The sequence below is a fragment of the Panthera leo genome, chromosome D2 (genome assembly GCF_018350215.1).
Source record: "Panthera leo isolate Ple1 chromosome D2, P.leo_Ple1_pat1.1, whole genome shotgun sequence".
Taxonomy (NCBI): Eukaryota; Metazoa; Chordata; class Mammalia; order Carnivora; family Felidae; genus Panthera; species Panthera leo.
The window spans coordinates 29,299,737-29,321,092 of NC_056689.1; the positions used below are offsets into that span (position 1 = coordinate 29,299,737).

Here is a 21,356-nt window from a genome sequence, read left to right on the forward strand (position 1 = left end):
CTTTAAAAACTTCCTGTTATGACAGTTGAATTAAATTAAAATTCCAGAGTGACAGAATTCTGGTTATTTCTAGAACTATAATTTATAAAAGCAGAAATGCATGATTGATTCTACACAAGAAAATTCCATCAGTCCAGTATACTGAATATATTAATAGAACAAATGACAAAAACCACATAATCTCTCTGTATAAAGACATTTGACAAAAGCTAACACTTTCATGATTAAAACAGTCATCAAAATAGAAATAGAAGTGAATTGGCTCAACCTGATACAGGACATCTATAACAACCCACAGCTAATATCATAATCATGATAAAAGACTAAAACATTTTTTGCTTTATATGTGGAACAAGACAAGAATATCTACTCTCACCATTTCTATTAAACACTTTGCTGAAGGTTCTATTAAGGACAACTGAAAGAAATTCAAAATTTTTAAATTTTGTGCTTCAAAGGACATCATCCACAAATTAAAGGAGGAGCACCTGGGTGGCTAAGCTAGTTGAATGTCTGACTCTTGATATTGGCTTAGGTCACGATCTCCCAGTTTGTGGTTCGAGCCCCATGTTGGGCTCTGTGCTACAGGCATGGAGCTTGCTTGGGATTCTCTCTCTCCCTTTCTCTCTCTGCCTCTCTCCCAATCATTCTCTCTCTCTGTCTCTCTGTCTCTCTCTCTCTCTCTCTCTCCCTTCCTCTCTCTCTCCCTTCCTCTCTCTCCCTCTCTCTCAAAATAAATAAATTTAAAAAAAATAAAAGAAATGAGGGTTGAGGGAAGCAGGGAGTTGATCAGAGGGTACAAACTTCCAGCTAGCTATAAGATAAATACAATTTGGGCATCTATTGCACAGCATTGAGGCTATAATTTAATTAACAATACTATATTATATACTTACAAGTTTTTAAGAGATCTTCAATTATCACTACACACACAAAATAAACCTCATAGTGTTAAGGGATTGAGATGTTACCTAACCTTCCTGTGGCAATCCTTTTGCAATACACACGTGTGCAGTCATCACAAGGTGGAAAATACGTGTAAATATCTTTTAAAAGTTTATCTTTGACAGAGTCTGCGAGACTGGGGGAGGTGCAGAGAGAGGATCCAAAGTGTGCTCTGCACTGACAGCAGAGAGCCCAATGCAGGGCTCAAACTCAGGAACTGAGAGAGAGAGTTGGGGAGGGGCAGAGAGAGTGAGGGAGACACAGAATCCAAAGCAAGCTCCAGGCTCCAAGCTGTCAGCACAGAGCCCTACGCGGGGCTTGAACCCACAAACCGCGAGATCATGCCCTGAGCCAAAGTTAGATGCTTAACTGGCTGAGCCACCCAGGCACCATAGAATTTCATTCCATTTTAAGGCTCAATAGCATTTCATTGTGTGTATTTACCCAGGCACCCCAATATCTTTTTATCTTAAACATAACCAGAGACCTATGGTCTATATTTCTTAAATCTTTATTTGTATTGTCATAAATAACATCCTTTCTGTTAAATTCAACTTTTCATTTTAAAAAGAGTTATAGGGACACATGGGTGGTTCAGTCGCTTAAGCGTCTGACTCTTGACCTCAGGGTCTTAAGTTGGAGCCCTGCCTGAAGCCTACTTTAAAAAATTAATAATAATAACAATAAAATAAAATAGTTATAAATTCATTTTTTATACTGGTTTATGAATACATGTATATTTATAGACCTTGAGGACTCTTCCCACATAATTAATGCACTATGTTAGTCTCTCTTCCTAATGGAATAAATTAGGCTTGCTCTGCTTGTTTATTCACCAGCAGCAGGTATTTTTATCATCCTACCATCAGTCACAGCCAGGGATTTGCATTTTCCTTTGTGTACTATCAGACTCTTCCTCCTGAATGTTTCTGAGCTACACATCCACTACTTTAACGCACTATGGTCATAAATATCTGAAATTGCAATGTGTCATTAGTTTAAGAGCCTGGTCAGGAAGTGACTTTTATTCTTTACTGAAGGTGATTCTTTCTGTCTCTCACAACTGTGTGTCATACATTTCTTTTTTAGGTAGAATATGAACATGTTGCCCGAGAATGTCGGCTTGGCAGCAAAGAGGGTCGTCCTTTCTCTGGGGTCACTGCTTGCCTAGACTTCTGTGCCCATCCCCACAGGGACATTCACAACATGAATAATGGAAGCACTGTGGTATGTACATAGATGGCTTTTGATTCTAAAAGCTCCATCTCTGTGTGGTTAGGCTGGATATGATTACTGTTAAAAATTTTATTTTAGGGGCCCCAGCCTGACTCCGTCAGAGGAGCACATGACTCTTGTTCTCAATATCATGGGTTCCAGCCCCACGTTGGGTGCAGAGATGAATTAAATTTTAAAAATCATATTTTATGTTCTGTCTCACATAGTATATACATCAATAGCATTTATGTTATTGTCCAAGTCCTTCCACAAAGTTACAGAACTGGCCTTAAATATTTTTTGAAGGTCTTGAATCTTGTATTTAATTGTGGTGTGTTTGCTAGCAGGTAGGAGCACTCTTGTATGCTCTCAAACTGATAGGTAGGAAGTTAAGCAATTTATCGGTTCTCTTTTTTTGCCTTCTGGGTACCAAAGGGTTTTTGTGATGGAATTATCCTGAATGTATCGTTTTCTTGTTCATGTTTGTTCTTAATACCAGTATGTATGTATAAAGTTCCATTAATATTCCAGAATTATCAGAAATATTTGCATTTCAGTGCTCATACTTATGTTTACAGCCATGAAAAGAATTATACGCCCATAGCATGAAGTCAATTAAGAAACACTTAAATTAGGTAAAAGACCCTGAGAAAAATCACACAGTTGTCTTTTTTAAATGAAATGGATTTGGTTCAAGTCATTATTTCCTCACCTAGTAAAATAAGAGATTAATATGGAGTGATTTCCTCTGTTTTTGCATGACACCAGTCTGGTTGGCCCCATATAAGAAAGACATAGCTACAGTCCCTTACACTGTGACTAGAAGGACACAATCTAATCCGTCAAAAGGCAGCCTTCCCTCCTTGTTTAGCCAGTGAAGTCTATGACTGATAGAATTAAGGAGCCAAAAAAAATTTTTTTTTTTTTTTTTTGCATTATCATTCCTCTCCACTGTCGTTGACTATAGTCTTTGAGACAAATGTTATTTTCAAAGTTGAAATAGTAGAAATCTGTCCAGGTGAATCGTGGCCACAGTGTGGTTCGTTGTCACTGCTTGGGTAGTCACTTTCCTTGAATTGCTTCATGACACAATATCCATGATCAGAGTGAATTAGTTTCAGTCAAACTGGATTTTGGTTCGTCTTCTTCTTGTGCTTCTCTTGTGTATCATTCAGTGTGGCCTCTTCTCCTCTGCTGTCATTGCTCATGCAATGAGGCTTGTACCTAGAACTTGCCCTGACTCCAAAGTTCTGCATTTCTGAAACCCTGGAATCTTGACCTTCAGCTACCAACTCACTTGCCTCCCTGTCTGCTGCCTCAGTCTTTCTAATCATGCTCCTTGTATCTTGTCTCCTCGGCCCCTTCTTAGTGTCCCTGTGAACAAATAAACCGCTTAAACATTTATTGATGCAAGAGTCTAATTTTTAACATGATTACTTTAAATTATTCACAAATTACACCCAAGAGACTTTAGTATTTCAAGTCTTGCCGGTAAACATGACTATAGATACTGAGAAAATAAAACTAAGTTTATCTTTCTTTACCATCTGTATTCATCAAGTTCTGTCAACCTTACAATCTGGAAATTTTTCATAAGTAATCCCCCTCTACCCAATGAATGTGTCATTATTTAAATAGTTAAGAAATATGGTAATATATAGGCTAAAATAATATCTTAATAGTTAATATTTAGTATGAAAGCTGTGGACAGTCCAGTAAACATTCCTTAACTTGGACAATGGAGTAAGATGAAATATAACAAAAAGACCTAGTATTTAAAATATTACAGGAGTGCCTGGCTGACTCAGCCAGTAGAGCATGCAACTGTTGATCTCTTTGTCATGAGTTCAAGCCCACATCGGGGATAGAGTTTACTTGTGTGGTTTTGTTTTGTTTTGTTTTGTTTTCAGTTTTATGTATTCACTTTGAGAGGGAGAGAGTGCAAATGGGCAAGGGGCAGAGAAAGAAAGAGAGAAAGAATACCAAGCAGGCTCGGCACTGTCAGGGCAAAGCCCCATGTGGGGCTTGAACCCATGAACCATGCGATCGTGACCTGAGCCAAAGTCGCAGCCACCCAGGCACCCCAACAGAGTTTACTTTTTAAAAATATTATACTCTCAAAAATAAAGAAATAAACATTTAAAAAATTTTTAAACAAGCACCTCAGTGGCTCAGTTTAGTGTCTGACTCTTGGTTTTCGCTCAGGTCATGAGCTCACGATCCATGGGTTCAAGCCCCACATCAGGCTCTGTGCTGATGGCGCAGAGCCTACCTACGATATGGTCTCTCTGCCCTTCCCCTGCTCTCTCTCTCTCTGTCTCTTTCTCTCTCTCAAAAATAAACAAACATTATAAATATTATAAAATACATAAACGTGCATAATATGTACTTATAAGATCAACTCAAAAGTATGCTGGTCTGCTTACAGATAATTGATAAATTACTAGAATTGAAGAATGTTGAGTGGCTTGATGTATATTAGTTGTGCAAAATTAATATACCAGCAGGAACCAATGGAACATAGAATGGGAACATAGATCCCTTTCACAGTGGCAACAATTAGAAGGTAGAAATAACTCTGAATGTGCAGGACCTATTTCATGTTTTCTTTCTGTCAGGTTTGTACTTTAACACGAGAGGATAATCGCTCCTTGGGGGTTATTCCTCAAGATGAGCAGCTGCATGTGCTACCGCTCTACAAACTCTCAGACACAGATGAGTTTGGCTCTAGTGAAGGAATGGAAGCCAAGATCAAATCTGGGGCCATCGAGGTGCTCACACCCCGCCGTAAAAAAAGAACACGTTTCACTCAGCCTGTTCCTCGTTCTGGGAAGAAAAGGGCAGCGATGATGACAGAAGTTCTTGCACATAAGATAAGAGCTGTGGAGAAGAAATTCATTCCTCGAATCAAGCGGAAGAATAACTCGACCACAAACAATAGCAAGGCTTCATCGCTGTCGCTTTTAGGTGAGGCCTATGGATGCTGCTGAGTCTCTGTGCACAACTCCCACTAGCCAAAGTGTTGGGACTTTCCCTTGCACCCCACTTCCCCTGTCCTTTATCCTTGCTGCTCTCTTAGGAATGAGGCATTGTGAAAACAAAACACAGCAAAAAACAACTTTAGATCAGATGTTAATTCAATTAGGTAATTATTCTTAAATCTCACTTGTTTCTAATACATGTTGCTTTAGAGTTCAAAATAAGACACTGAATCCATGCATGTACACAATTTCTACATACTTTCCAAAACTAAAAGTCAACAAAAAAGTGACCCATCAGTATTTCTTGGTATTTTTTCTATTTATGCTTTAAGAAAACAAACAGAAACCTGTTTTTCTTGTTTGGTCCCATCTACTTTGAAGCCCTACTCCTTCTTGGAACATGGGAAATGACATCACTTCCTTGAAGTCTTCCTTGGTCACATTTAGCATCAAATACAAGTAATCCAGTCAACAAATATTACTGAGTACCACTTTGTGCTGTTCTGGGTGTTGGAAAGTTAGCAGTGAAAGAGGAGAGAGAGCTCTGTGAGAGAATTCTATTTGGATATGGTTGTCAGAAAGCTATTTGTTGAGAATGGAGTATTTGAGTAAAGTCCTTAGGCCAATGAGAACCCTTAGTGTTTTTATTGGGAGAAATAGCATTCTACGCAGAGGAAATGGCAAACGTAAAGATCAGGGGACAAGAGGTTACCTTGAATACTTTATGCAAGCAAAGAGGCCAGTGTGGCTGAAGCAGAGCATGAAATGGGGAGAGGAGTAAGAAATAGATTGGAGAGGGAAGAGGGGTGTTGGAGCGTTTCATCTCGGGCTTTGTTGACTGCTGTAAAGATATCAGCATTTAGTGAGTGAAAGGAAGGCTACTGGAGATTTCAGAATAGAGAGGGGCTGGGGCACCTGGCTCGCTCATTTGGTGGAGCATTTTACTATTGATCTTGGGGTTGTAAGTTCAAGCCCACGTTGGGTGTGAGATTACTTAAAAGTAAAGTCTTAAAAAAAAACATAGAGATGGTGTATGATGTGACTCAAACTTAACATTCTGCTTACTGGGTTGAACTAGAAACCAGTAGACAGAACAGAAAAGTAGGGTAATGGTAAAGAGGCTACATCCTAACAGCTCAAGAAAAAGGTGATGGAGCTTGAACCAGACTGGCTAATGAGGACATGAGAGATGCCTGGTTCTGGATCTGTTTTCAAGGTAGAGTCAACAGGATTTCTGAAAAATCTGGATTGTGGACAAAAAAAAGTCTCACTGTTTATCCTGGTGTTATTGGTCTGGAGTGACTGGAAAGATGGGGAAATCACCAAGAATCATGAGAAATGGGAAAGAACAAATTTGGAAACATACAGAGGGAGATCAGAAGCTCACTTCTGGACCTGTCAAGTTTAAGACACCTGTCAGACAACCGTTAGGTAAACAGTTGAATAAGAGTGTAGTTCAAAGAAAAGATTTTGGCTGGAGATATAACTTAGGAAGTCAGCTGCATAGAGATAGAATTTCAAAGCCTGAGAGTAAATGAAATCACAGAGAACTAAAGGAGGTAGAAGGAGAAGTCCTGGGAATTCCCAATTTGTACAGGCTTCAGAGATGAACACAGTCTTGGAAGGTCTGGTGAGGTATTAATGGAACTCTAAGAGTATATGCAGTGTTTCAAGGAGGGAGTGATCAACCATGTCAAGTGAGATGAAAACAAGTTTCACTCTGAGTTTTACAGGCGGTGGGAGGTCCTGCTTGAGCATTATTGAAGTAGATTGCTGGCAAAATGGGAGAGAAATGGAGAGATTCTTGTGCTTGGTTATAAAGGGAATCAGTTGAATGCAGTGAAGTTTTAAAGGTTGAGAGGTTTTTTCTTAAATGGAAAAATGTTTTAAAGGTATAGAGTGAGTGAATTATTTAATGAATCTCACTTCCCTCAATAATAAATTGCAGAACTCACATCATATTATCTTATCAATTACTTCATCAGTATGTCATTAAACAATAAGTAATTTTTATAACCGCAATACCTAAAACAAACAAATCAAATATTGTTTTCATACCAATCAATGTTCAAATTGCTCCGTTTGGGGTGCCTTTGTGACTCGGTAGGAGAACCACCTGACTCTTGATCTCAGGGTCGTGAGTTCAAGCCCCACATAGGGAGGGCATGGTGCCTACTTCAAAACAAAACCAAAAAAATGCTCCATTTTTCTCCTAAATGATTTTTCTTTTGTTTTTCATTTTGTTTTGTTTAAAAAAAATTTTTTTAATGTTTTTATTTTTGAGACAGAGAGAGGCAGAGCATGAGCAGGGGAGGGGCAGAGAGAGAGGGAGACACAGAATCTGAAGCAGGCTCCAGGCTCTGAGCTGTCAGCACAGAGCCTGACGCGGGGCTCGAACTCACGGGCTGTGAGATCATGACCTGAGCCCAAGCTGGATGCTTAACCGACTGAGCCACCCAGGCGCCCCACATTTTGTTTTGTTTAAATTATCCAAACAAGGTCACACGTTATAGTTATTTGATATGTCTCCTAAACCTTTCTTATTTAAGCTTGCTTTTCCAATTTTTCCTTTCTCTTTTTTTCATATAGCCAAAACCATTGTCCTGTGGAGACAAATTCAGCTTCCACTTTAAAAACACTATTTAAAGACCACGGTCCAATTTGAACACTCTCGTTTCTTCACATCAGGAAATATATAGTGTCCAGTGATATCTCTTTTTTATGATGTTAAGACTGATCCATGGTCCAGGTGTTGTCAATGGGAATCACTGATCATAACATTCCCTATGAACTTTTTACCCATTTTAGAAACACTTAATATCATATTCTATATATATATATTTATATATATATATATATATATATATTTTTTTTTTTTTTTTTAGTATTTGTTTATTGTTGAGAGACAGAGAGAGACAGAGCACGAGCAGAAGAGGAGCAGAGAGAGAGGGGACACAGAATCCGAATCAGGCTCCAGGCTCTGAGCTGTCAGCACAGAGCCTGACGCGGGGATCGAACTCACGGGCTGTGAGATCATGACTTGAGCCGAAGCTGGATGCTTAACCGACTGAGCCACCCAGGCGCCCCACATTTTGTTTTGTTTAAATTATTATCCAAACAAGGTCACACGTTATAGTTATTTGATATGTCTCCTAAACCTTTCTTATTTAAGCTTGCTTTTCCAATTTTTCCTTTCTCTTTTTTTCATATAGCCAAAACCATTGTCCTGTGGAGACAAATTCAGCTTCCACTTTAAAAACACTATTTAAAGATCACGGTCCAATTTGAACACTCTCGTTTCTTCACATCAGGAAATATATAGTGTCCAGTGATATCTCTTTTTTATGATGTTAAGACTGATCCATGGTCCAGGTGTTGTCAATGGGAATCACTGATCATAACATTCCCTATGAACTTTTTACCCATTTTAGAAACACTTAATATCATATTCTATATATATATATTTATATATATATATATATATATATATTTTTTTTTTAGTATTTGTTTATTGTTGAGACACAGAGAGAGACAGAGCACGAGCAGAAGAGGAGCAGAGAGAGAGGGGACACAGAATCCGAATCAGGCTCCAGGCTCTGAGCTGTCAGCACAGAGCCTGACGCGGGGATCGAACTCACGGGCTGTGAGATCATGACTTGAGCCAAAGCTGGATGCTTAACCGACTGAGCCACCCAGGCGCCCCACATTTTGTTTTGTTTAAATTATTATCCAAACAAGGTCACACGTTATAGTTATTTGATATGTCTCCTAAACCTTTCTTATTTAAGCTTGCTTTTCCAATTTTTCCTTTCTCTTTTTTTCATATAGCCAAAACCATTGTCCTGTGGAGACAAATTCAGCTTCCACTTTAAAAACACTATTTAAAGACCACGGTCCAATTTGAACACTCTCGTTTCTTCACATCAGGAAATATATAGTGTCCAGTGATATCTCTTTTTTATGATGTTAAGACTGATCCATGGTCCAGGTGTTGTCAATGGGAATCACTGATCATAACATTCCCTATGAACTTTTTACCCATTTTAGAAACACTTAATATCATATTCTATATATATATATTTATATATATATATATATATATATATATATATATATATATTTTTTTTTTTTTTTTTAGTATTTGTTTATTGTTGAGAGACAGAGAGAGACAGAGCACGAGCAGGAGAGGAGCAGAGAGAGAGGGGACACAGAATCCGAATCAGGCTCCAGGCTCTGAGCTGTCAGCACAGAGCCTGACGCAGGGTTCAAACCCATGAACCATGTGATCATGACCTGAACCGAAGTCGGGCGCTTAACCGACTGAGCCACCCAGGTGCCCTCATATTCTATATTCTTTATTACATGAGCAGCAACAAAGTCCACCATTCTTCCATTTGGTGGTTGATCTTCTTTTACAAAGAAATATTGCCCTTACCAATAACTTGTTAATGCTGAGATATGGTTCATGTAGGGAAATTAGAATAAATGCTTGGCTATTTGCCTTTATTCACCGGTTTTTAGAATACAAGTTAGTTCCTAAGCAATTTCCAGTGTGTTCAGTTTTTTTTAATTTAGTATCTTTTGGATCTCAAAATTTTTTAATTTTTGTTATTTTATTACTAGTATTTTTATTATTATTTATAGTTCATATTTCAGTGCATATTAAATAGGGTTTTTATTCCTAACTAAATATGAAAAATCTTCAATTCTTTAAAAATCTTCAAATTGAAACCAAAAAATCCTCAAATTGTTCCATCTTTGATCAGTAGAAACCCATCATGCTGGCTTCTGAATTTTTTTGTCATGACCTCGATTGCCTTTGATAGTTTCCTTAGCTTCCAACACGATGTTCCAGGCTTGTTTTATATAACACTGCCCCATATATAAATTCAGCCATCTCTCCAAGGAGCCCGAGGGAACAAAATACACCATGAATTTGTATTCAACTTTACTCAACTATAGAATTACGGGGTATTCCTTAACTTGTTTGATTTTTTTTTTCATATTTACAACAAGAGTTTGCTTATTTATTTTTTGTAAGATGAGAGAAATGACAGAGCAGGCATTTATACAAGGCTAAGAAAAATTTAATAGGGAGATAATGAAGAGGCAAGATGGGGAGAATTAGAATAAGTTTTTTTGAATACAGCTCCATTTTACAGACACTTATTTTGGATTTATTTTAAGAGTCACATACCTGATTCCATACTGCCTGTAAACAGCATTTCTACCAACTTTATCTTCGTGTCATTCCCCAGTAGCATCTTTACATGCTATGTTTTTTTTTTTTTAATTTTTTTTTTAACGTTTATTTATTTTTGAGACAGAGAGAGACAGAGCATGAACGGGGGAGGGGCAGAGAGAGGGAGACACAGAATCTGAAACAGGCTCCAGGCTCTGACCGTCAGCACAGAGCCCAACGCGGGGCTCGAATTCATGGACTGCGAGATCATGACCTGAGCCGAAGTCGGCCGCTTAACCAACCGAGCCACCCAGACGCCCCTACTGCTATGTTTTTAATACTATATACCTTGATGGGGCGCCTGGGTGGCTCAGTTGGTAAAGTGGCCAATTCTTGATTTCAGCTTAGGTCATGATCTTGTGCACACATGCACTCTCTCTTTCTGTCTCCTTCTCAAAATAAATAAACTTAAAAATAATAATAATAATAATACATACCCTGTGGGTAGCGCTCTGCACAATATTAGGCTTATAACCCCGTGTCTTTTTGTAATCTTAACCCATAAGCACTATTCTTTTAGTGTATTATTTATTTATTTTGAGAGAGAATGGCATCACGAACAGAGTGGGAGAGAGAGGGAGAGGGAGACAGTGAATCCCAAACAGGCTCATGCTGTTGTCACAGAAAGCAACAGGGGGCTTGAACTCACAAATTGTGAGATGGTACCTGAGCCAAAAGCAAGAGTTACACACTGAACTGACTGAGCCACCTAGGTGCCTCTTCAACTAAAACTTCTTCTGTGACTTCCTTTGCCTAGTAATTAACTTTGCCAGTTATGATGTTATCATGACCCAGAAATATTTATAAACTATTACTTATTTTTACTTTTTTGAAAATGAGATCATGCAATAATCTCTTTGGGTAGAAATATTGCTCTGAATCGTCATGTTATTACCTGTGTTGTATTCCAATGTATGATTTCAATATTTACCTTATAGCCAATTAGGTTGTTTCTAATTTCTTAGTATTTTAATCACTGGGCATCCTTCTGGCTAAATGTGTGCCTAGGGAAGCATTCTTTAAGGAAATTTGTTGGTTGGAAAAGCATACCAAACTACATGCGATTTTTAAAGCATGCTCGTATGTTTGTCTTAAAGTAAATAGAACAAAACTGACCAACACTGCCATCATCAATGTTTTGTCATGTATTTCTCTTTAAAATACTCCTTAAAGACAACTACCTAAAGTAGTTTGTACTTATCTTCGCATTTGGTGTCCTTTTCTCTGTTTAGGGAATAAAACCGAAGCCTTGCACCTTGAAATAAAAAATGAAACTGAACCCCATTTTATCTTCAAAGGTTCGGACAACACTAAAACCTACTCATTGACCCCATCCATTCCTCACACATGGAAAGAGGCTAACATACCTCCAAGTCTCTCCTGGTCCCCTAAGACTGTGTCGGCCACAACAGCTCCTTTTAAGAACGATGTGTCGTCAGTTTCGTACGGGTTTTCAGAAAGAAGTAGCAATCCTCACTGCACAATGCCTTCTGCGAGACACGGTGGTGCTAATGCAGCTGCGGGGGAAGGCGCTGGAATTGCACAGCCTGGTGAAGTGGTTCCTCTTCCCACCTTGTCTACTCCCATGCCAGATTCCTTGGTTTATTCTGAGCCTCCCACTGGCCCATCTGAACAGCTATCTTCTAATCATCCAAACCAGCAACCCCCATTCACCGCCTCTCCTCATGACCTTGCGTCCTCTCTGGTGGAAGAAGATGAGCCACACTCTGAAGCAGATGAGCCTCTCTCAGATGATCCCCTCTCAGATGACCCCCTGTCACCTGCTGAGGAGAAATTGCCCCACATTGATGAGTACTGGTCAGACAGTGAGCACATCTTCTTGGATGCCAACGTTGGTGGGGTGGCTATCGCGCCTGCTCATGGCTCCGTTTTGATCGAGTGTGCCCGGCGAGAGCTTCACGCAACGACTCCTGTCGAACACCCAAACCGGAATCATCCCACACGCCTCTCCCTTGTCTTCTACCAGCACAAAAACCTGAATAAGCCCCAACATGGTTTTGAACTAAACAAAATGAAGTTTGAGGCTAAAGAAGCTAAGAATAAGAAAACTAAGGCCTCAGAGCAGAAAGACCAGGCAGCTAATGAGGGTCCTGAACTGTCCCCTGAAGTTAATGAATTGAACCAAATTCCTTCTCATAAAGCATTAACATTAACCCATGACAATATTGTCACAGTGTCCCCCTATGCTCTCACACATGTTGCGGGGCCCTATAACCATTGGGTCTGAAAGCTTTTCTCCCCTTCTTAATGCCTTTGCTAGTTTTGTGTATTTTTTCAAGGTGCTGTTAAAAGAAAGTCATGTTGTCGTTTACTTATATCTTCATCTCACCCATTTGAAGGCTGAGGTAAAAAAAACAAAAAAAAACAAAAATGGGGTGGGTATTTCTTAACTGTGACTATATTTTGACAATTGGTAGAAGGTGCACATTTTAAGCAAAAATAAAAGTTTTATAGTTTTCAATACATAAAGAAATGTTTTGGTTAGGTGTTAACCTTGATAGAATCACTCAGTTTGGTGCTTTAAATTAAGTCTGTTTACTATGAAACAAGAGTCATTTTTAGAGGATTTTAACAGGTTCAATGTGCTATGATGTAAAATCAAGACACAGTGTTAACTCTACACAGCTCCTGGTGCTTACCCACATCAACAGTTAAAAATAAGCTGCATTATTTTTTCATGGTGCCATTGTTCCAACATCTTCCAATCATTGCTAGAAAATCGGCATATTCCTTTGAAATAAACCAATGAAATGTTTTCTCTCAAAATATCTCTCCTGTATAAAATAATTCATTATTGTTAATAATGGTTGGAGGCTGTTCATAAATTGTAAATATATATTTTAAAAGCACTTTCTATTTTTAAAAGTAACTTGAAATAGTATAGTATAAGAATCCTATTGTCTATTGTTTATGCATATTTGCATACAAGAGAAATCATTTATTGCTGTGTAGAGTTCCATCTTGTTAACTGCAATATGTATTCTAATCATGTATATGGTTTGTTGTGTTCTTTTTTTTTTTAATGTGTCCTCATGCAAATATTAGCTACTTATAAAATAGTTAGAACATGCAAAAATTGTTCATTTTCTCTAAAATCGGAATTAGGAAGCGTATCACCGATATCGATTAACACTTTATTTGGAGCTGAGTAAGAGTGCTCTCTTCTGATTTATCAAGCAACAGTGGCCCCAATTTACTTTTCCCTCCAGCTTTCTCAGTATAATCATGAAAGGTTTTTCCAAAAGGAGATGAAACATAGTAGGAATCAGTAGAGTCAAATGCTTCTAAAGTTTCAAGGTGTTCAAATATAAAAATAAAGTAGCAAAAACCCTACCCATCCCAACTGCCTTATTTGTTCTTAAAATCATTCTGGTACAGAATAAGAATAAAATTCCCGTAGGAATCTTTTAAAAATAAATTCCCTATCATCATCACATATCCACACATCCGAAACAGTAGGAATGGTATTGCCCGTTAATACTAATCCAAAGTAGTTGATTTAAGCACATTCGTTCTAGGAAAATGAAAACTCATCTTCTCTGATAATTGCCTATGTTCTAGGTAACAGGAAAATAGGCATTCCATTTATGTTAGCCCTCCCATGATATATTCCCATTATTTTATTGGCTCATTTTATAACAAAACAAAAAGGATTGCCCGAGCAAAATGTTTAGAACAAGAAATTTCAATGAAATACTTGATTCTGTTAAAATGCAGAGGTGCTATAACATTCAAAGTGTCAGATTCCTTGGGAGTGTGGAAAACCTAATTAATGGTGCTTCTCCCTTGGAAATGCCATAGGAAGCCCACAACTGCTAACACTCAACAATTTTGGTGCAAAAGCAAACAGTTCCAGCAAGCTCTCTAAAGAAAAACTCATTGTAACTTATATTAAAATAATATATGGTGCAAAGTATCAGTTTCAAGCTTTTGACTAATACAAGTAAAGGAATATGAAGGGATTGTATATAACAAATATCCATTGGTAGACCATCATCTTGTACAAGTAGATTTCTGCTTCTTGAATATGTAAAATAGGGTGATTCATTGACTTGTTTTAGTATTTTGTGTGCCTTAGATTTCCGTTTTAAAACATGTATATTTTTGTGAGCCTAAGGTTTCTTATACATATAAGTATATAAATAAGTGATTGTTTATTGTTTCTGCTGCTTCAATAAGATATTTACTAGTATTAGACTATCAGGAATACGCCCTTGTGATATTTCATTTTAGATATTAGGCCTTAGCTCCCACTAGAAATTATTTCATCACCAGATTTAATGGATCAAGTTTTAACACCCTTTATCCATCCATCCATCTTCTTACCATTCAACACTTATTAAATGTCTGCAGAATTTAAATGTTAGCTTTTGATTTTCTTTGAATCGCCTCCCATGACAAAGTAAACTTGAAGAATTTAAATCCTAAAAGATGTTTTTATCCATGGTTTTCAAAGAAACAGCAAGTTTCCTTCAAAAGAATCCATTATAATATATCTGCAGAAATTCCCATCAGGGTCACTAACTGAATAAGTTTCTTAACAACTGAACTTGAAGCTCCAGTGTTGACTTAGGGGAATATTGAAAATTGTGAAGTTGGCTGCAGTTGCCCCAAAAACATATATGAAAATATCCCTTCTCAACTAAAATGTTTTCCATTCCTTATTATAATTCACACCATCAATAGCCTGCCTCAACCGATAACCCCATGGTGCGAACCACACGTGATCCCTACTTTGTTGGACGTTACTTCATAAGTTTAAATTAGCAGTTTACCATCCCTTTGTCTGCCCTGTGATTTTTTTTTTTTTAACTCCTGCTTATTCAATGTTCTACAGCATTGTGATTGTATGCTAGCAACACTGCTTTTAGACTGCTTTTATGAAGCAAGGAAATAAATTTGTTTGAAATGACATTTTCACTCAGAAAACTGGTCATCTAACATTATTTCTACACCTCTTATGTTTTACTGTCACGATCACCTTTTGCTTCCCCTCTCTTACAGCACTCAAATTGAGTTTTTGAATCTTCTGCCTTTGTTCATGGTATGATAATTGAATTCATTGATACATGATCCCGGTGTTAACCCAACCTGTCCATAATATGTTACAAACTTACTAACTGCAATGAACTGCCTATTTTAGAATCCTACAATATATCACTCTGCCCTTCAGACTCCCATTTCTAATGGCTCTCAGGCCATGGTTGGAAAAAAATGTTTTCTTCTGCTTATCAGCCTCACCTGTATCTTCCAATCCATCTACAAAGTACCAAGTACATCATGTCATAGACCTAATTGAAACATATTATTGGAAAGTGAGGCTAGCTGAAAATGTATAGCTGTAGGTAAATTTTTGCAATATGTTAGCAAAATGTTTGCAGCTTACCCTTCTAACATCTTTGTTATGCAATCTGCATGTGAAATAATTTAATTTGTTAAATATAGAATTTCAACTAGATGAAATCCGTAAGCAATTTGCTTAAGACATAACCCCAGTACATACTTAATTGAATGCATACCCTTGTGTAAATGAGATAACAATTCATACGAAGTAACCTACTTTCTAATGTTATTGCTTCAGTGGATTTGAATGGACCATCATTTATTCCACAATAGCATGTATGAAAATAACCCCAAACTACTTAAGTTTATTCTTTAAGACAAATTCTATTCAGATTTTTTTATCTGGGACAAAGTTTTGACATTGCATGACAACTTCCACCTATAGCGAGCACAGGACTTCCTTTGAATGTGCTGAGTAAATCAGTAGCTGTATGTGACTTTTAATAATATATAGCTACCTTCTATTTCACAACTTCTTGCTGCATGGAAATTTCTTTTTAGTCTAGATTTAGTACAACTGTGAGTTTTGATCTTCTGTACAATTTTATGACAAGAATTGTGAAGTAATATGGTAGTGGCCTCTCATAGCCCTGGAAGACACCTTAGAAGTCCTATAGTTAAATCACTGGGGCCTAAAGAGCAGATGTTAATGTCAGTGTATAACTTATGTTTATAAATAGAATTTAAACCATCAAATGAAGGCCACTTTGTTGTGCGTAGGAGGATTTTAGGAAACTTGATTTCTTCACCCAGGGAGTATTGTATCACTGGGAAATAACCTTATTGCAGTACATGTGAAAGATAAAAATGGCCTTTTATTTTTACTATTGCTTTTTTTGTTTTGTTTGTTTTTTTTATTTATTTATTTTTTTGTTTGTTTTCCTGAGGGCTTCAGGAAAATAAGTCAAGTGAAATTGGATCAAGATTCCCCTGTGTGGGAAATCTAGCTGACTTTTACCTATGAAGTTGTCCTGTTAACTAATCCAACAAAATGTGGCAATAGTCTTATTTGCTATTTCAATAAAAAATATATATATATCAAGTACTTACACGGTACAGGCTTTTATTTCCCCTGGAACAATTATTAGGCATATATAAGGAGTTATGAAAAATTGAATGACTAAAAGAATTGGAGAAAGTATATCCAGTGTATATATATATACTACCTAGCCATGGTTGTACAGTCTAGTCACACCTCCTGCCAAGTTGGCCTCACAAGTAAATCCTAGCATAGTTAATTTTGAAGTGATTGTCTACCTGTATTAGAATACTGTTTTATTGTGCACAGTTCCTAAACTTGCCCATAAGTGTATTGAACTTGTAACTTCAATGTCAACCGTAAGGTACACTCAACCAAGTGATGATAATGAGTGCCCTGATTCCTGAAGAGTCTGGACTTATCTAAATCAAAATTGTGCTCCATTTTGAGCTTTCTTCTAACAGGTTGAGAAAATGATGCCACTTATGGCTCTGGAATGCAATTCAGAAAGAATCAGCATGTCTATCAGAAGCTGGATTCATGTATTTTCTTAGAATGTATTAAGATTTATTGGCGGGTTTGTGTTGTTGTTTCTTTGTTTTCTTTTCTCATGTATAAAAGAGTGTCTAAGTTCTTTTAATTTTGGAAATGATAAAACTGGCTTTTATGCAAGACATCACTCTTTTTGTCTTGAACTCTACAAACTTCAATTCTCTTTATTCCAGTACATCTAGGTGACTTTGTTTCAATCCCCTTGTCTTCTGGGCACCTGATCAAATACCACTGTTTACTTCGAAAGGCATGTATTTTATTCCTTCAAGTAATCCAAAGGTATTCCTCATTTTGCCACTCCTAATTTTCACTTCTCCTTTAAGGGCCCCACAATGTGTTTCTCTTTTGATAGTATGCAATATTTGATATTTCTAGCTTTAGAAGTCAAACACTTGTCTCAGCTTTGTTGGCCATACTTTTCCCATTCCTACTGTGATACCATGATCCCGCCGGGATCACAAGTTTTTCTTGTTTGTTCAGCCATACATGTCCCCTATAACTGAAGCAAAACTTAGTCTAAGGTAGGAATGTTATTATCAGATTTTAAACACATTACATCTGATTTAACCGATTTATGTTTGTGCGCAACTTTCGAAACTCCTGTTGAATAGTTTAACCTAGTTTTCCTAAAATAGAAATTTTGTCCCCAGCAGCTGTTATGAAAGGCATTCTCTCTTGTCTTGTTCATCAGAAAAAAATCTTGCAGCTGTCAGAAACATGTTCACTTTTGGAGAGACAGTATTAAGAAGTAGTTTCCTTCTTCATTTGGCTAGGTATAGACTTGCCATCTTTGACCAGAAACTGTGCTTGTTATTTTTCTTTTTTCATTTCACTGACGCTATGATGTTACTAGTGTACTTTCATTCTTTTTACAGTTTTTATCCTTTCCTCTGATTTTCTTTAAATTAAAATTCTCTTGCTTCCTCTCCCTGTTCTGCCTCCATTCCCCATGCTCCCTACACATATACACATGGTTCATTTCAAGAATAGCAGTGATCTTGGTCAAGGTGTCTTTTCCTGTCTTCTAAAATCATGTTTCACAAATCTTTTGTGGAATAATACCAAAAAGAATCAAAATATTTTATTTAGCCATTTTTGGGTAGAGGCAAATTCAGTTTTTAGGATTAGATAGTGGTCATGCGCCCATTGTTCTCTTTAACAATCCCAACAATGTTTGTCTCTTAACTTGTTTATTAGTGCTTGAGTGTTTTGCAAAAAAAATTGTATAAGAAGTTAAATATTCTAGCACTATTTCTGCATAGCTTTGCTATTTCTGTACAATACATTATACTAATTATAAGTTGTCTGACCAGTGACTTTGAATTAATAACAGGTCTGATTTATAGAGTAGATACATATTTTTTTCGCACGTTTTATCTCCTGGCCCAGTTTTGTGGATGATATCTACTTTCTAATGTAAATTTACCCCTTTGGAAATTGGGTTTTGACAATAATAGGAAATATTCTAAAATCTGGGTGAGAAAGGTTAAAAATGAACTGAAAGTAACTTGAGGAATTCTTAAAGATGGGATAAATCAGTTATCAGGAGTTCTGAGTATAATAGGGGGGATTTAAGGGGCAGAGAGGAGGGAGATTTGTGCCCCTATTCACAATCTGCTGGTTCACTCGACCAGCCCAGCCAAAAATTCATTAATAGCTCTCCTCCCCACCGTATAAGTTTTATGTGAAAAATAGCTCAAAATGAGGAACCATTTTGAATGCAAATATGGTAGTAAGAAAATTATAATCCCTGTATTTTATAATGTTTTAGGTTATCAAACTGCTTTACAATGTGCTCATTTTTTCTCCCCAACACTGAGGGTTGGACAGATGTCCAAATGTTCCCGTCTTACTGGTGGTGAACCTGCTGATTGGCAAGAGTGGCAAATGGCTTTCTCCAAGTCATACACCAAGTCAATCCATCTGAGACTAAACCATTTCATATCTGCAGACTGCTAAGTGCATTTCTGCATCAGGGCGTCTGGGTGCCTCAGTCAGTTAAGTGTCTGACTTTGGCTTAGGGCGTGATCTCACAGTTCACGAGTTCCGGCCCCACATCAGGGTCCAGGCTGGTGGTGTGGAGCCTGCTTGGGATTCTCTCTGCCCCTTCCCTGTGTGCCCACTCTCCCTCTCAAAAATACATAAATGCATTTCGGCATCATAAACAATGACTTAGTATTAGTGGGTAGAAATTTTGTCAGACCAGATCTAAGAATAACGTAAACCCTATTTAACATATGCAAAACATGTTTCTGACGTATTTTGTTTCCACTATTTATTTAGACAGTGATTTTTTAATGCATACTTTGGAAGGTCTCCCTAAATTCCCAGAACTTTTGCATTAGGGCTTAGATTAATGAAGTTTCAGTTTTTCCCCTGTAAATAAACCTTTTAATAAGGAATGTCCCTGTGCTACGAAAACAAAGGGAAACCTCAATAATAATTGTTTAAAAAATACTACTTTTAAAAAGACTAAGATCAGCAGTTCATAATCAAAGTTTAATGTATTTGTTATATTGAAGTGCAGGTTTCTAGAAGGGAATGTGCTCAGTAAACTGACTATTTTAGTTTTCAGGTACTCATAGTAAAAATGTAAAGTTGTTGACATCTCTAAGAGATCGTACTGTCTCCCACTTATTTAAATTTGTTTCATTTTGTTTTCCCTTCCTCTTTGTTTCCAGCCATGTAAAGTCTCTAGTCAAAGTTTAAACATACCTTTGCCCAGAGAGTTAAGAAAAATAACGAGATGTATTTGTAAAGTTTTTAGTAAGTTCTTTATAAAAATAAAGAGGTAGGATATTTTGCCTATTCCATCAGTACATTATGGGTTGCTAATGAAAAACCCAAACTTCCCTAAATAGTCAAAATAAATTCCACTTTTGGTGATTTGATTCAGTAACTGCCTATCCTCACTAATTAATGCCTGTTTGTGATATTCTAAAATGGCTGACAACATAGGACCTTACAAAAACAGCTCTTAAAAAAAAGCAAAACAAAGATTAAATATTTTTTATTACTATGTATGGTCATTTTTTTTAAACTTCTATAACAGATAACATTGTGATAGGTGCTTTAAGAGAAATATTTTTCCAGAAACGGTTTTATAGTAATGGGGGGGGGGGGGGGAGGGCAGCTTTTGCATTGTTACCTATGGGTGGATGGTCATCTTTGAGTTACTAAGAAATCATGAAGTGTTCCCTGAAGAGAAATTTGTAAAGCTACTTGGCAGAAGGAAAAGCATTACTTTCTAGTTTCTTCATTTTCTCTTGTGTTATATGATGACCTACCAAGTAGATTCACGTGCATATCAATACTTTGGTTCAAAGGAGAAGAATGAGTGCTTCTTAATAGTGGGAGCGAAATATTCACAGATACTTCATCATGGGGAAATAGAGTAGTACTGACCTTTCAATAACGAAGTATCAATTTCACAAGTTAATATTCCTGTCTCTAGGTGACTTTTCCTCCTCTGAGGGTATATTTACTATTTATTTTGTACCTTTGATTTTTTGCTTAGGGGGATTTATTTTTACCTATTGCAGTCCTACTGTATTAAATATCCCATACAATGAAATAAGTTAATAAGAAAAAGATTTTAAAATTCTACAAAATCTGGTTTTGGTTCTTAACATATGGGAGAAACCGTTTAAAGAAAAAGCACTTCACCATGCAGAAGGGAAAGAAATAATCTTAATTGTGATGATTACAGTTCAACATGTAGTGCTCTGCATACAAGGGAACACTTATTAGCAGTACTTGAAGACTTGTGAGTTGGAATTGCATGTTACTTGAAAGAACCTAATTAAGCTAAATTTTGGTGCACAGCAGTTGTACATGATTTCATGTTTATGTAGCAAAATGCATTGAAATGTACTAGTATTGAAACATACATGTAAAGATAGTTGTGGAAATTGTCTATTATATTTTCCTTGTGTGTCTCATTTATTTAGAACATAAAGTTTCTTTTTTATTAAGTGTTCTAACTGAATAAGGCTAAATGAATACTGTAATTGAAATTATATTTTAAATCTTTGTCATGAGTTTTTAAAAAAACTATTGCAAATTGTATCATTCCTGA

The 21,356-nt window shown here is 36.9% G+C and overlaps 1 protein-coding gene across 1 annotated transcript in view; it reads left to right on the plus strand.

Annotated features, from left to right (window-relative positions):
- Positions 1-13,139, plus strand: part of TET1 (tet methylcytosine dioxygenase 1) — a 118,084-nt gene extending 104,945 nt beyond the window's left edge. The window contains exons 9-11 of the mRNA XM_042909000.1: positions 2,035-2,172; positions 4,779-5,127; positions 11,616-13,139. Coding sequence (XP_042764934.1) covers positions 2,035-2,172; positions 4,779-5,127; positions 11,616-12,631 — 1,503 coding nt within the window. The 3' untranslated portion in view covers positions 12,632-13,139. The remainder of the gene's footprint in view (positions 1-2,034; positions 2,173-4,778; positions 5,128-11,615) is intronic.
- The last annotated feature ends 8,217 nt before the right edge of the window (positions 13,140-21,356 follow it).